This window comes from Pezoporus wallicus, unplaced genomic scaffold (assembly GCF_028554395.1).
Source record: "Pezoporus wallicus isolate ANWC-B61680 ecotype Strahan unplaced genomic scaffold, APGP_CSIRO_Pwel_v1 contig_11133, whole genome shotgun sequence".
NCBI classification, from domain to species: Eukaryota; Metazoa; Chordata; class Aves; order Psittaciformes; family Psittacidae; genus Pezoporus; species Pezoporus wallicus.
Genome location: NW_026636583.1, coordinates 1,054,984 through 1,071,780, shown reverse-complemented (window position 1 = coordinate 1,071,780; position 16,797 = coordinate 1,054,984). Strand labels below are relative to the sequence as shown.

The window sequence follows — 16,797 nt, the reverse complement described above, 5'->3', positions numbered from 1 at the left end:
GAGACTTGGATAACCCCAGCTCCTAAGGGAGATGGGGGCACGTGGCAGCTTATCCAATGCTCCAGCAAAAGCAAGTTCTCTTTTCCCAAAGCTGAGCTCTACAGTTCCCTGGCTGCATCCCAAGCTGGCACTTGGATGAAAGGCTTAATTCATACAGACGAGAGCCCTGATGGAGAGAAAGACATTCACAGGCTGGCACTGGCATTCCTTATACACTGAATGCAAACTTCAGGTCTCACAGAAAATGTGGGTTTGCAATGACAGCTGAATGTTCAGTGTCCTGTGTAAATGGGCTTCCTCAACAGAGTCAGCTGCAGAACATCTTCATCCCACCCTTAAACAGGAGCATCCATCACCTAGTGAGGACCATCCCTCTCTGCTCTGGTTGGGGAGCGTAACCTAAGAGTGGCTAAAGCTCTGCTGACATTCTCTTTACCAGCTGTGACAAGGAGCATCCCTTTACTGCTCCCCTCCATGGAGCCAACAGCAGCGTGTGACACTTGAGCATCACTGAGGGCAGCAGCAATCCCACCCCAACACTGCAGCAGAGCTTATTACACAGTAATCAGGGCAGAAAATGAACATTGCTCTGGTGCTTCTGTGGCTTTAGAGGGGAAGTTGTATCAAGACAAGCAGTGAGCAGGTTTATCTTTCCCTTAGCAACAACACAGGGCTCACACAGGCACTGACACTGGTGAACAAAACAAGCAACTTGCTGGAAAAGCTCTTTGTTTTCTGCACAGACACAGTCAGGCATTAACAAAAGTCAGATATTTGATGAAAACAGGCTCAAAAGCTCACTGATGAGAGTAAGCCAGCAAAAGGAAAAGGTTAAGTTCTATTTAATACAGCCTACTAGTGTGCCAAGCTTTGAGGCTCCAACGAATCCTCTCCATGAGGCACATGAAGTTCAGTGAAGAGCTGTGCAAACTGAACTCAGCAGTATGAGGTGAGGAGCTCACGTAGAGCATCCTCAGGGTTATGAAATACACAGCAAGAGACCAGCACTTTTATGGCACCATTTTCATGTGTCTCCCTTAGAACAGACTACACCTTTTTCACCAACACAGGAGAAATGGGACCAAGGAGGGTTTAGTTGGTGCCTGCTCCAGAATCTTTTCACTTGAGGGAGGAAAAGCAGTCTGTGCTGCCACAGGATGCACCTATGGTATACTTTAAATACCCCTGCTGACTCCAACAGGAAAGTTGTCACTTACCTGGTTGCCTTTGGGACCAGGAACACCAATAGGACCCTGAGAATAAGTGAAAGAAAGCAAGCCAGTGAGCTCAAACTGTGAATTCCTGGTGTGGTCAGACATTCACTCGCTCAGCAAGGGGCTGGGAATTAGTCTTCCAGCTGCCAAGTAGAACAGTCTGAATCTCATTTGAATCTCATTTGAATCTCATTCATACTTCTTGGAAATAAGAAGAGATTTTAAGCATCCCTGCTAGCTCCATAGCACTCTGCAGTCACCAGTTTGTGTTATAGGGCAGCTTCCCAGAGCAGAGCTCTCAGCTTGGCCCCAGTGGTCCTCTGCTCATCAAATCCTCATCATCCAGACCAGTGATACCTTCTTGCCACGGCTCAGCAATGCATTGCTCCCCGCCTGCCTGGCACAGGTTATCTACACTGGCCCATTTCACACCAGCCTCCTCAATTCCCTGTATCAAACAACAAGGAATTCCGTGCTTTTAATCCTAGTCTTTAAAACCTGGTTTACAAAAGCCATATCTCACATCCATCCCAGGGGCAAGAACTCTGCTTTCCCCTCTGCTTTTCATTATAGTCACTACCATGACTGAAACAGCAATTTTACAAATGCCCAAATTAAAGGATGAGGTCCAGGATGGGACTGGCAGGGACTGATCTCTGCCTTTCACTCCTGAAGATGGGAGAAGGAGATGCAATCCTTCCACCTTTACCTCCCTGGCGTTCACAGAGAGGACATGAGGCCTTTTCAACCCGACTCCTAACTTTGGGTCCCTAGAGGCCAACAAGGAGTTCAGGGTTTTATCTCCACTGCAAACAAATGGGATATTCAATCCTTTTACCATTCTAGCAGGATTTCTATGGCACATTCATCAACGTGGCATCTGCAAAATGGTCTTTTTTAATAACTAGATCTGGAGATGGCTCAGCGGAACAAAAGCTTCAAGGAAGAGAAACATTCATAACCAGGGCATGTCGTTTTGCTCAAGTCAAGCTAAATAAGTTAAAAAGGGGCATTTCTATTAAAGAAAAAAATAATCCTCAGCCAAGCAGACAATGGAATGTGGAAATGCACAAATGACCACAGCTATTTATAAGCCCCATTTTATGTTTGCTGATGGCAAAGGAGATAGATTCCTTTCTGAACATTAGCATCTGGATTTGTACCTCCGCCTTCACAGAGTCTCAAGGCTCCACGGAAGTTGATGGCAATCAAACACAGCTCAGTCACCAAAGGCTATGTCCTGCAAGGAGCTCCCCTCAAGAAAAGCTCAGATTCAAACTATACAGTGATTCCTAACAGCAGGAATACATGACAGGATTTTAGGACCACTGGCTGCCCTCACACTGGTAGCACCCCATCAGTTAAACACAACCAACATGCTTGGCCAAGCATCTCACGATGCCATGATGGAGCTGAGGCACTGTCCCAATGGCTGCCAGCATCCAGAACCCTCAGGAATCTGATCATAATAAAAAACCTTAGGAAAAACATTTGCTTATTGCTACCTCAGTGAGCAACAACCACCAAACCCCTGCCCAATATCCCACTCCAATATCCACTCCATCATCTCAATGCCGGTTTATACCTTAATGCACTAAACCTCTTGTGTTTTTCATGCCAGCAAACACACTTACTGATGAAGCAGGTTATATTCCTGGCCACAGTCAGTCCAAGGACTGTGAAAATCAGATCAGAACCTGTTCACTCAGGCCTGCAGGAATAGCTTTTCCTCCTAGATAAAAAAGGCACAATTGATCTCAGGGTGGGCTGCTCTGATTGACTGTATCGATGCTGTGTTGGCAGCTCTCTATATACACACCAGGACCAGAGGGGTTGGGGTGCCTGTAAAGCAAACCCAGGGCAGCACATGCTGTGCTTTCTGTCCACCCCCAGCAGCAAACATATTGCTTAAGGTATAAAGACACAGGCTGAGGCTTTAGGGTCTTTCCCAGCCCAAATCTTGTGCCCATATGTGAAAGTCCATGGTGCTGGCACTGCCTGCATGGAGGAGGACTGTGGTCACACATGGCTGTCACTAACACCAGCAGGATGGGGTGGGCAGATGGATGTTGTTCCAAGTACCAGTTGTGTATGCAGAGGGGGAAAGTCTCCTGCTACAACCTGCTTTCCTGGGGTTTTTCTGGGGTGTTAAGAAACAATCAACAATTACATCTTAGAGTAACTAAACTTGACTTCAGAGCCAGAAATCATAGAATGGTTTGGATGGGAAGGGACCTTAAAGCTCATCCAGCTCCAACCCCTGCCACTGGAGCAGCTTGCTCCAAGCCCCTGTGTCCAACCTGGCCTTGAACACTGCCAGGGATGGGGCAGCCACAGCTTCTCTGGGCACCCTGTGCCAGCGCCTCAGCACCCTCACAGGGAAGAGCTTCTGCCTAAGAGCTCATCTCAGTCTCCCCTCTGGCAGGTTAAAGCCATTCCCCTTGGCCTGTCCCTACAGGCCCTTGGCCCAAGCCCCTCTCCAGGTTTCCTGCAGCCCCTTCAGGCACTGGAGCTGCTCTCAGGTCTCCCCTTCAGGAGCCTTCTCTTCTCCAGGCTGACCCAGCCCAGCTCTCTCAGCCTGGCTCCAGAGCGGAGCTGCTCCTATATAAAACATGCACTTTTTGATTATATTTTCCTTTAAGCATAACATTTTCCTTCGCTCTCGGAGCTGCTCTCTGGATGCCGAGCTGCTCTCTGGATGCTGAGCTGCTCTCTGGATGCCGAGCTGCTCTCTGGATGCCGGGCTGCTCTCTGGATGCCGGGCTGCTCTCTGGATGCCGGGCTGCTCTCTGGATGCTGAGCTGCTCTCTGGATGCCGAGCTGCTCTCTGGATGCTCAGCTGCTCTCTGGATGCTGGGCTGCTCTCTGGATGCCAGGCTGCTCTCTGGATGCCGAGCTGCTCTCTGGATGCCGGGCTGCTCTCTGGATGCCGGGCTGCTCTCTGGATGCCGGGCTGCTCTCTGGATGCCGGGCTGCTCTCTGGATGCCGGGCTGCTCTCTGGATGCCGGGCTGCTCTCTGGATGCCGGGCTGCTCTCTGGATGCCGGGCTGCTCTCTGGATGCCGGGCTGCTCTCTGGATGCCGAGCTGCTCTCTGGATGCCGGGCTGCTCTCTGGATGCCGAGCTGCTCTCTGGATGCCGGGCTGCTCTCTGGATGCTGGGCTGCTCTCTGGATGCTCGGCTGCTCTCTGGATGCTGAGCTGCTCTCTGGATGCTGAGCTGCTCTCTGGATGCTGAGCTGCTCTCTGGATGCTGGGCTGCTCTCTGGATGCTGAGCTGCTCTCTGGATGCCCGGCTGCTCTCTGGATGCCCGGCTGCTCTCTGGATGCCCGGCTGCTCTCTGGATGCCCGGCTGCTCTCTGGATGCCCGGCTGCTCTCTGGATGCCGAGCTGCTCTCTGGATGCCGAGCTGCTCTCTGGATGCCGAGCTGCTCTCTGGATGCTGAGCTGCTCTCTGGATGCTGGGCTGCTCTCTGGATGCTGAGCTGCTCTCTGGATGCTGAGCTGCTCTCTGGATGCTGAGCTGCTCTCTGGATGCTGAGTTGCTCTCTGGATGCTGGGCTGCTCTCTGGATGCTGGGCTGCTCTCTGGATGCTGGGCTGCTCTATGCAGGGGCCTCTTCCCCTCTGAACATACATTTCTGACCGCAGCAAAGCCCTGCCTGCAGCCAGAAGCCCTCAGCTCCACAATAAGCCTCCTGTCTCACACTTCCAGGCTCACACTCCCTTCCAAGAGGCCTTTGTAAACCTGCCTGGAGCTGCCACAGAAGGGCCATTGTGAAAGCCCCGCGGCTGCGATTGCTTACATAGAAACTTCACCTTAAAGCTGGAGTCGAGGAAGGGCGAACACAGGGCTCCTGTCCCCCTGCAAGCCCCCAGCACACAGGGTTCGCTTTGCCCTGCTGGCTTCTTTTAAATGAGGATGAATTCATTTCAATAGCCACATTTACTGGGGTGTGGGGCTCAGGTGTGCTGCTGTTGAGAAAGAAAGCCACTGAACAAAGTGCTATTTTAAGATGCAGAAAGCCTGATTGAGGATCTGAGCAATGCAAATGCATCAATCAGCTCTCCCGTGCTCATGGGGAGCGAGGCTTTGGGAAGATCAGTGTACAGAGCAGGGCAAACACCAACAGCTATCGCCTATTCTGGCTAGGAGAGGATCCCAAAGCCTCTTTTAAACAAGCCATCCTGTCTAAAAATAGCGGGAGCTCCTGTACTGAAACAGAAACAAGGAAGAGGAGACAGGATGCACACATCCTGCTGCCGGCTGTAGAGTCTGTAGCAGCCACAGAGGATAGACCGGGACACCCGATGGACCCACCTTCTATCAAGCCTGCTTGTGTTTGCTGGGGTGCCACCAGCTACACTGTGTTTGGAGCCCCATTAATGCTCTGATTTCATCTCTCCCAAGCAGGAATTACAGGTGTCCTCTCCTTACCCTGTCACCTAACTCTCCACGAACTCCAGTCGGACCGGGCAGGCCAGGTTCACCGCTGGCACCTTTGGGACCCTGTTAGGAAAACAAAAACCAAGCTACAGCTTAAGAGTGCCAGGAAAACCCCAAAGCTCACCAGTGCCCACAACGTGTTCAAGGTCACTTGTCTTAGATCTCTTCTCTTGTATTCCCCCATCCATCCATTCCACCTGGGCACCCCTTGCTGGCTGCTGGTACCACTTGTGTTGGTTGGTACAGCCCATTCCACCTTCTGCTCATCACCGAGGTGAACCACCCTGGCAAAGTGCTCCAGGCTTTGCCTGCCCTAGGTCTCTTCACTGGTAAAGCCCCATCTGTGACTCCCGACCAAGGGATGCTCTCAGCACCACACACTGGTTTTCAGCCAGTTTCATTAGGGAATGGTTGTGAACACTCCCTCAGAGATGGGAGGCAGGAATATGGGAGTCTCCAGTGCGGCAGAAGGGAGGAGGAGTTCACTGAGGACATATAGGCTGGAAGCATCCCAGTTGAGGATGAATAAAATTGTCTTTCCAAAGGTCAAACTTCAAACCTTTTGCCAACAGCTACTACATATAAATAGCTCCAGCAGGCAGCTTATCTGGCCTTGTGCTCTTCCTGTTGCGCTGTGTTAATAGAGGTGTCACACTGGCTCTGGCAAACAGGAGAAGGTTTCTTCCTATCGCTTGTTGCCATCATGCAATTGTCCTGCCAGAGGTGTGCAGAGAAATGGCCTGTCAAACCCAATGCACATTCAATTACCCTTGAGAGCGACTGACCTGGAAACCTCTGACACCGGGGGCTCCCACCGGGCCCTGCAGACCAAGTGGTCCCTGGAAAGAGAGAGATAAGTTTTGGTAAGGAAATACTATAGGGTCAGGTAAGTCACTTGGGTAATTATATGAGTTCTAACAGAGAACTGCTCTTGAATTGCAGCAGACTTTGCCCAGTGCCATTGCTGATGAACCTGATGAGCCACTGTAAAGGATACCTGGTGTTGACTGAGCTCTGTTAATATTAACAGGAATGCTTCTATATTAATGCTCAAGAACATGCCACACTCATGAGTAATACAGATCAATGACAGCAGAAAGTGGTAACGTGACAGAGCACAGACGATGTGCATCGAAAGGGATCTGCTGTCCCAATATTATGCTCTTAATTAATCCAGTTCTGCAAGAAACTACTGTAAAACATGAGCTACAGGCACTTGGAAATGAAAAATGGCAATTGCATCCACTTGCTTACACACACTTGGTAGCAGCAGTACAGAAACAGGCAATATATTACGCTGTCAGCGCAGTGCTTTTAAGAGCGCTGCTCACCAGCCAGAACATGAATGTTACCATTAGGAGTCTCTATTGCTCTCTACAGAAAAAAATCACATACCCATTTAAGATCTTGGGTGAAAAAAAACCCTAATTTAGACATCTAAATCCCATTTGCAAAGTGGCTTCTAGAAATAGGTGCCTTTGGCAAGCATCTGCCACAAGGTGGGACTTCAGCTTCGTCTCCTTTCACATCCACATCTGCTGAGTGTAGTGTTAATGGACACAAATGAACCTCAAACGGGCCCTTCCAGGCAGAGGATCAGTCAGCAGGGACTGTCCCACATACCCAAGAAACCCTTAAGTATATTTTCCCTCACTGTTAGGCCCTACAAACTCTCCCTGGTATCTGAACCTAAGTTTTCCTGGTCATCACAAAGAGGAAACCCTTGTGTGATATGTGATGGAAGGAGCCGATCTGCTGAAACAAAGCAGCATCGTCTTCAAAAGGCCACAGAGCTGCTCAGGTATTTTTGTTCTGGTTCCACTTCTGTTTTCTGCCTGTAATTCAGTGAAGAACTTGTGAGAGTTAGAAATACAGGTAGGGGAAATGACACTGAACTGCAGCAAAACTGACTCTGTGGTGCCTTTACAAGTGGTGGGACCTGAAAGAACCAACAGCCTCTGAATGGGAAGAACCCCCCCGGTGCTCCATGCTAAATAAAGGCAAACTGTTCCGAGCCAAACAGCCTTAGCACGGGACAAACCCTGCGACCCTCGGAACAGCCCAGGCTTAACTGTAGTTCATATAAATTAGGGCTCTAATAATGCAAATCAGAGGGTAGAAACCCAGGTTAGAAGCAAACACGGGTTCAGCTGCGATTGCACCCACATCAGAAGTCCACCCCGATGCAATTAGCTGGACTGCATTTGATTTCTGGCCATAAGACGGTGATACCTTTCACAGGGTCAGCTATTTTGCTGAGAACTCGCAGACATAAAGGCAAACATCAATAATTTAGTTGATTTCTGATTTCCCTCTCCTTGGAAGTTTAAAGAGCAGCTGCTCCCAAGCAATAGATCCCCACACAGTTCAGTTTGGTCCAAGCGGCACGTACCAGAAATCACATCGGCGGGCTTCTGGGTTTCAAAATGAGATTAAAAGGGAGAAAAAAAGCAAAGAAAAAAGGCCAACAAACCCACGGGGAGGTCAGGTCCAACCACAACAGCAGCACTAGATGGGGGGGACAAAATAAAAGGTACCCTGGCATTTTGAGCAGTAGAATCAGGCTGTTATCATCCTGGTATCATTTACTGGCATCTCTGCTATTGAGCAGGGACACAACAGGTAGCCATGCAGTTACTTTCAGGTTTGCATCGCAACTCCAGTTTATTTCTCAGGCTCTGAGGTGACGTAGGGAACACAGTGAGAGCAGGAACAAGATGTTCCACTGAAAACCTCAATGGTTTCTAACCCAGAAGCTTCAAAAAGCCATCATTTTAGAGCAAAAGTGAGAAGTACCAGCGCTGTGTATGGGGTGTGTTTCCTATCAACCAGATACACTTCTCAAGCCCTGTCATTCACCGGGATGACGTGCAGGCTTTCCAGTCCTGTTGCTTGTACAGCTTTGGGTTTCGCAGTGAACCTCTGCTACTCCAAGGGAAGCGATACAGGAAGGGGAAGGATTTCATGCTCCATGTGCTGGAGCAATGTGCGTTGCAATGGCACACCAGGAGTTTCGCTTCATTAATGACTCACATTCAGCAGAAGCTGAATGTTATTACTGTCTAAAGAGGGAATTGCTGATGGTCCAGTCTCTCCTTTCTGCCCATTGCAGCTCCAACAAACCTCCTGGACAACAGCAGCTTCTATTGACAAACTAAAGGGGAGGAATCACCTTGCATCTGCACAGAGCTGTCAGTGAGAGCAGGATCTGATCCTCTTTTGGAGGAGTAATTCCCCTGCTGCCAAACCTCCCTAGGCACAATACTAAGAGAGAATGGGGTCTTTTTCTTTAGCCAGAGAGTCATCCCCATGCGCTCATCTCTCTTTTGGTATCTATCTGCTCTACAAGCAGTGCTGTACTTACAGTTGCTCCTCGGGGGCCCGGCAGACCTCTCTCACCAGGAATACCAACATCGCCCTGGCAATAACACCAAAGTCAGCTGTGCCATTTAGGAGCCATGAATCCGCCTTCCCAACCCACTGCAGAGCCAGAATGCATTCCCACATCCCAGGTTGCTTCAACTGCATCCTTCCTGCCCTGCTGGCCCATCCACTAGGTCACACTGCCTGCCCTGGTGGGCTTTGCTGCAGCACCGTATCTGTGCATGGAGGGGTCCACCCATCCGACTTGCATCCCTGGGTGGCTCCACATAGGCATGAGCATCACCACCATGGTTTGCATGTGTTGCAGGCAGCACAGCACCTATTCCATTACTGAAAGCTTTATCTGTGCAGGGAAGCAGCACACGAGCTCCAGCTTTGCAGTTTGCTTTGCTTGTGGTAAGTGTGAAAGATGGGGATACGTACAGGGATGCCTGGCTCTCCAGAGGGACCTGCCTCTCCCATCTCTCCAGGACTGCCCTGCAGTGTAGGAAGCAAATACTCAGTTAGGCCATAAGTTCAGAGAGTTATTTCTAATCCTAACGCAGAGCAACAAATGGAGGGAGTTAAAACCTGCATTGGGGAATAAAAACAGCTTTAAGCTTTTACAGTTTAAAAACCAAGATGACAAAATCTCAGCAAGACGTTCAAAGAACTGAGCATCCTGTCCTGTGGCCAGGGCCTGGGGAGGGCTCATTCAGACTGGAGTGGACCAATGATACAGGGATGCTCTTTGGGAGGCATGCTCAGGATACCCCACTTCATTCATTCCTTTATGCAAGGAGAAACACCTCCTTTCAGTGCACTCACAGGGATGAGGATTAGAAAGAATAATGATGTAGATGGAGAAATTCAGAGAACAAGGGGCAGGGGGGCATTAAAAAAAGACACTTTCCAGAACAGCTTTGTGCTGGAGTGCTTTGGTCTGAGACTTCCTTTTATCTCACAGGTAGGTACCAATCTAAAGCTCTGTGGAAGCCTTTCTCCTGAGGTAGGGGGGAAGTCTCCAAGAGGCAAGATGAGATATTCCTGCTCCTGCTTGCACACACTCAGCCTTCTGAGTCCCAAAGTTGAAGCCTTGACAAAAGGATGAACGCATCCTTCTGAGGGTTACTAAACCACTGATGACTTCCCTGTGTACCTGCTATGTCTTTGCTGATCCAGGTGCTGTCTCAGCAAGAGCACGGACATCATATTACCTAATGCCTGCTCCTCACTGTCAGGGCAGCTCAGCCCACCATCACTTCGGGGTAAGTCCTCTCAGGGTCTACCTGTGAGCACCAATCCCCCAAAGCTGAAAAGCCTCACAGTGACAAGTGTAGTAGCTTCCCCACCAGAACCCATCATTAGGGATTCACTTACTGGTTCACCCTTGGAGCCTTTAATACCTGCTCTTCCAGGCAGTCCCTGAAAGGGGGAGAAAAATCAATGTCAGTAGAAGCACGAGTTATTAAATTTGTTATTCTGCTCTGATCTGACGCACAAGGAGCAGCATTTGCTTGAAGCAAGGGAGGATTTACTCTTCCTTGGCTTTCACCGTGAAAATAATGGCTTTAATTTCTCTCTTGTTCACTGCCCTCATAGCTCTGTGTGCACTAATCCTTAACAGCTCGACATACACTAATCCTTGACAGGGCAAAGAGGAGGAATATACAAATAGAGGAAGAGCAGCAACGTTTTGCAGAGCAGAAACCTCTCTCCAGGGGTGTTCGGAATGTTCTCTGAGACAGGAAGAAAAGGAGAAAGGGATCATTTACCTTTAATAGGATAGGTGGAAGTCTGAAGAGAGAAAACGTTTTGCCAATGAACAAGCAAAAGCCAGGGACAGAGCTGAGGATATTGTGTCCCAGATCTTACCTCCCTGCATAAAGAATGCAGTCACTGGGATGGGAAAGAGAAAACCCCTCTCAAATTTGAGTTTAGAGAGAACCAGAGCAGCCAAAGGCCCCAGAGGGGATGGGTCCTGCTGCCATACTCACAGGAAGTCCATTTGGCCCCTTCTCTCCAGGAGCACCCATGCGAGCTGCATCACCCTGTGGATATAGGGACGTTAAAGGGACACCTGGTACCAGAAAATGGTCTGATGCAGGTAGGAGACACATTCCCAAACAGTCTTATCCCTCCCTATATGTGCAGGACCAAGAGCACATCGTGTCTACAGGAGGTGAGCACCCAATCGGACACAGGGTGCAGCACATGGTCCATGTTCCCATGGGATCACTGTTCAAAATCCAGTGCTGCATCTGACAGCACTTTGTCTACAGGCAATTAAAATAAACAGATGCCTCCACCAACAGCTCTGAAAAGGCATCTCTGAAGGCCTAAATTCAGCCAGTAGGAACCACTACGTACAGGGGCACGGCTGAGCTTAGATCATCCCTGCATGGCCCAGATGCGCATCTTCTCTCTTTAGAGAATATCCTTGGGATTAATTAAGAGAAGCAACTTCTCTCTTCTTCACTAGTTACACTAATGGTAAACCCTGTAGAAGCCACAGCTTTCCAGCCACGTTCTTGACAGCACCAGGAGCTTTGCAACACGCATGGGATGGAAACGTGCCGTGCAGTGGTTAAGTCGGACTTTACAAACCTTCTCACCATCGAGTCCGGGAGCCCCATCCCGTCCATCCTTGCCAGGCATGCCCTGCAAGCACACACAGCACAGCTTAAGGTTATAAGGAGATTGTGGCTTGTGAAATACATTCGTATCAAAGAACCTTTTGGTAGCGGGTCCAGCTCCAGTTGTACTGGGAGACTTTACATTAACAGCAGTACAACTGGGGTTACACTGAAGGTTACAGAGACCCAGAGAGCAGAAGTTTGATAGCAGAGATTAAGATGCAAGTTCTTAGCTATCGTGTTTTATTTCATCATAGCCAGCAGGACCTTAGCGAGACTTGCAACCTGTTTAATTGACTTACAGGCTCTCCTATGAGTCCACGAGCCCCTGGGCTTCCTTTTGGTCCAGGTCTACCCTAGAAATCAACAACAAATCCTGCGTTATCCAGGACACAACCCTTCAGAACAATCAGTCCACAAAGATAATACTCAGGCTCTGTAGGGACATTTCAGTGGCTCCTGTCCTGTTCAGGTACAGCAGAAAACTGGCCCAATGCTGGCTGTAACTCTTGATCATTTCAAGAGATGGAGATGTAAGATCTGACCCCTGTGCCCTAGGCTGGAAGCGGCACTTGGGCATCTTTAATAAGACTCAGGCATCTCATTTTTGAGAGGAATACTTTCATCCCTTTCACATCAAGGTGGGGACAAGCCATAATAAATCCCTGAAACGGACACTTTGAATGTCACATCCCAAATCTGAGCAGTCGGGTGTTTTGCTGCACTTACAGTGTCTCCTTTGGGCCCCCTGAATCCTTGAGGTCCTTTGTTTCCTTGCTCTCCCTGTGACAGAGGAGGAAAAGCCATTAAAAGCACCTTCACCACACAGTGACAAGGACTAACGTTTCAAGGGTGTAAATGATGAAGGGTTTTGTGCTGTTTGCTGGTGTTAGCAGAGGAGGGAGCATTCACATTCCCTTAGGAGCTCGGCTGTGCTTCCTCAGTTACATTCTGTAACTCCTGACACAGATGAATCGCAGCAGGGACTTTGCCAACAATCCCTCAGGGCAGAGACCATCATTTAATGAAGCGATTTCTTTAACCAGAAGCAGAGGGGGAGAAAAGCTGTAATGTTTTCTGTCTGAGTCCTGCCTGGTGTAATGGAACATTGGCTGGACAGCGAGCACCTCATGTTATTTTAGTTCAGATTAATACCTTCTATAACTGCAGAGACCTAGAAGGGGTCCCCAGAGGGGATGTGGTGCATCTTTAATACACAATTATTTCTGCTTGTAGCTGTAGACACTTGGGAATAGACCAGGCTCAAAGGATGCAAGCTCAGGATAGCGCTTACTGCTTCCTCCTCAAAACTCTCCTTCCCAAGCACAACACAGATGCCCTTCTCAAGCTGCTGATGCTCAGGGAAGAGCAGTAAGGAACAGAGAGCAACGGAAACGTGGTGAACTTGTTCTGGAACGGGGCACAACTGAGGGAGAGACATCATCAGATCTGGGCCAGGTGGAATAACATTGCTCTAACTGGAGGGAAAAGGCAAAGGGAATGATCTGATGGAGATGAGAGCACTCCTGTTCATTGGCAGCAAAGAGTTTAGTGCAGGAGGAAGAAACTTGAGGCTTAGGCTGTGGAAAGCAGTGTCATAATGATGTAGATACATACGGCTTTCCCTGGAGGTCCTGGGATTCCAGGTGGCCCTCGGAAACCAATGTCACCCTGCAAAGGATAATACATCACTGTAATGCTGTGGAAGGCAGAGGGGGCAGTGACGGTACCCCTACCTCATACTGCAAGCTAAGAAAACACAAAAGCCCTGGAAAGACATCCCATTCCTGCAAGTGATCCCCATCTGAACCAGCAGGTTTTCCCTCTGGATCTCTGTGACACGCTGATGCAATTCATGGCCTTGTTATCTTGATAACACACTTGTTCCTAAATAAATACATGACTTTATCCAATTCAAAGCCATTATAGACTGATGGTCAAGGGACCCTGCCAAAAGTCCAAAGCCACAATGAGCTAAAGAGTGACCCTGTTCTCACTGAGGAGCCTTTTCATGTCCAAAAACCTTTGCCCATCAGTGATTCTTTGCTTTTCTCTCCTAGGGAGACAGAACAGAAAGCAAAACGTTCACAGAACGCTCCTCAGGTTCCTACAAGGTTCTTCAGCACTGTCAGTCTCAGGGGAACAGCGCTTTGTCCTGCTGGTCAGGATGCTTAAATCAGCCTGGGTCTGATCCTGTCAGCCCCTCAGGTATGAAGGAGGTTGTAGTGGGGGTGCAGGAAAGAGCCAGCACTTTACAAGCTCCCCAGTGGTAAAGACAAATAGAACCTGGCCCTCGCATGAGACAAACTGGTGGCAGAAGGAGGGAATCAAATCAAATCAGAAGGTGTTTTGCTTACTCTGTCGCCAGCCGGACCCATTGGACCAGGGAGGCCTCTTAGTCCTCTTGGGCCCTAATTAAGGAAACAAATCAGTTAAAACCCCATCACTGTTAAGCGTAAAGCAGCAGAACAGCATCAGATAATGACTCATCAAGACGGAAAGCATTAAGGAATAGCAAGAAGGAGCAGAAAGCTCAGCCTTCTGATGCACAGGCATGTTCCTCTATGGTGACAACTCTGAGCAAGCAACACGGTGCTGACCCCCCCAGTGCAGAGATGTATTCTGATACAGGCCTCCTGGCCGGTCAAGCCAGCACAGAGCTCAGCTTTCAGATCCACCCAAAAGGTGCCCGGCTTTGTATCAGTCATCACTTGGATGTCTCAGCCAAGGTGTGGAACCAAAAGCAAGACCTGAATGAAAGCTTGGCGAAAGCAGCATCATTTGTTTTATCACCAGCACTGTTCTATGGAGGCAAAGCTGTTTGGGTAACACAAGGTGATTGATGGCACCACTGAGTTTCACAGTAGGAAAGCCAATGGAAGTGGTCTGAAGAGCAGTTGTTACCTGCAGGCCAACGCTGCCGGGGATGCCAGGAGGACCTGGAGGGCCAGGGCTGCCCTAGGGGAGAAAGATCAGTCAGACAAGGGGTGAGCCAGCATGAACCTGACAGCACAAAGCCAGGGAGCATCCCACCTCCTTTCTCCTTGAGCTCCCTCCCATCCAGATTTGTGCTTTGGAATCTACATCTCTATTACAGGCAATTTCCTCTCCATCAGTCAGGAATTTACCTGAGTGATTAATGCAGGGCTTTTTCCTGAGCTGACACCCCTGCATGTGAAACAATAGGTGTTGACTCCTCAAAGTGAGCTGAGCATTGTGATTATTGGGAAGATAGTTTTCCTTGAAGTACTAGCACAGGGTCACACATGCAGAGCGATGGAAGCCAGTGCTCTTCACTCACAGTAACTCCTTGTTCTTCAGCCAATTACCTCATTTCTCCCAGTCTGGAAGGAATCACTCCCGATGCTTTTAAAGAGAACCCCCTCCCTGTACCCTTTCAGTTGAAGTTTACCTTCTCTCCTTCTTTTCCTATTTCACCAGGTTCTCCTTTGTGACCAGTGTGTCCCTAGAAACGAGAGCTCTGGTTATTCACATTCCAGTACAGGATTGTTTCAAAGTGTAAAGGTAGCTGTGAGACCTAAACCCACACAAACAACCTACTGGGAAAAGAACCTATACCTGTGCTGTAACCATGTGGATGGAGGTCAGCTCTGGGGCTAGTTGGCCATGCACCAGCCCTGTGCTTGGTATCACTGTCTCAGAATTGGTCCAGTTTCAGGAGATGCCCAGATTTGGTTTTCAAGATTAACTTGTGGCTACAGGTCTCTGGATTTCAATGGCAGTTCAGGGACCAGAACTTGGTTCCCATCACTTCTGAAAACGGGGTCAAAACGCTTCTGAAAACCCCATTCTGCATCTTTAACCTCCCTTTCCCTTTAAATCGCCTTTAATGTCTGCAGCATCAAGCTTGCAAAGAAATCCATATCCCACTGAAACCTTCACCATAGACTCAATTTGCTTCTTGGCTCCCTTCCTACAACTGTGGGAGAGACTCAGACCAATCTCAACCACGGCAGATGTTATTCCTCACCATGCAAAAGGTCCTGGGCATCATTTGCATCATAACTGGAAACCCTCACAGGTTCTTCCCATTCCCTAAGCTATGAATTGTGAATGGTTCTACCCTAAACATTGTGTATTTTGAACAACATTTATGACTCAGCTCAGAGACCAAACAGACCTGCACACAATTCATGTGAATCATAGTGGGGATAAAGAGGGAGATGTTTGACTGCCGAGTGAGGTTTCCTGATGGCCGCAATTTAGGATTTAGGTACCAGAATGAAACAACACAATCAGGAATTGGCTGGTGCTGTAAAATGACAGTTAAATTGTATTTAATCATGTAAGCTAGGTCTTGCTTGGCTTTGCTTGCCCTGTGCAAAGGGTTGAATTTCATTTGTAGGAATAAGCAGCCGTAGTTAAACCCTCCATCTAACAAAGGCTGCAAGGGATGGAGCCACAAAACAACGTGCCTGCAAGTACAGGTACTCAAAGGATGTAAAGCCTCTTGCTGAAGGTGAAGGGAGAGCACTTACACTTCGTAGGATTGATTTCAGCTATTGCTACAAGGGTGGGAACAGCATGCAAAGGGGGCAGGATCGCATCCTTCATCCTCCTCTTGCCTCATATTTGGCTGCTTTAGGGACTTCCTGTTTCAACAGCGTAAATGCACGGCTGGTTTGGAGGTGTGGAGCTATACATGGTGCATAAAACAGTTTAATCCCAGGGGTTTACAGTGGTGTTTTCCTTACCTTGAACCCTGGCATTCCTGGGGGACCTGGAGGACCCGGTGGGCACAGAGCTGGGCACTGCAAGGAACAGAAACACCCTGGTTTATCAAACACAAACAGCACGGCCAGGGAAGCTGGTTTCATTGCAAGGGAGAGGTGGAAAGTCATGTGGGTTTTGGCTGTAAACCCACTAAAGCTTAGGGATTCATAGCATCATGCATTGATCACAGGCATTTCCCTGTGGCAAAGGGTCCTAAACAGGTCCTTAGGCGCCCAGTAACCCATAAAATAGTGATTTCTGAAGGGTTTGCTTCACTGTGGCACGGACTGTGAGAAATCCTGAAGGCTGACAGTTGTTCACAGGCCAAAATGCTGAAGAATCCAAGCTCCCCAGTGAAGTGAATCGGTATCTTGTACATCATTAGGAACGTTTCATCCTGGGTG

General features: G+C 48.9%; 1 protein-coding gene across 2 annotated transcripts in view; it reads right to left on the bottom strand.

The window, feature by feature from the left end:
• Positions 1-16,797, bottom strand: part of COL9A3 (collagen type IX alpha 3 chain) — a 35,651-nt gene that overhangs the window by 5,434 nt on the left and 13,420 nt on the right. For both annotated transcript variants that reach the window (XM_057400878.1, XM_057400879.1), the window contains 15 exons: positions 16,375-16,431; positions 15,072-15,125; positions 14,564-14,617; positions 14,017-14,070; positions 13,277-13,330; positions 12,389-12,442; positions 11,962-12,015; positions 11,631-11,684; positions 11,021-11,074; positions 10,404-10,448; positions 9,468-9,521; positions 9,025-9,078; positions 6,446-6,499; positions 5,652-5,723; positions 1,218-1,253 (listed from right to left, as the gene is read on the bottom strand). In XM_057400878.1, the coding sequence (XP_057256861.1) occupies positions 1,218-1,253; positions 5,652-5,723; positions 6,446-6,499; positions 9,025-9,078; positions 9,468-9,521; positions 10,404-10,448; positions 11,021-11,074; positions 11,631-11,684; positions 11,962-12,015; positions 12,389-12,442; positions 13,277-13,330; positions 14,017-14,070; positions 14,564-14,617; positions 15,072-15,125; positions 16,375-16,431 (804 nt within the window). The remainder of the gene's footprint in view (positions 1-1,217; positions 1,254-5,651; positions 5,724-6,445; positions 6,500-9,024; positions 9,079-9,467; positions 9,522-10,403; positions 10,449-11,020; positions 11,075-11,630; positions 11,685-11,961; positions 12,016-12,388; positions 12,443-13,276; positions 13,331-14,016; positions 14,071-14,563; positions 14,618-15,071; positions 15,126-16,374; positions 16,432-16,797) is intronic.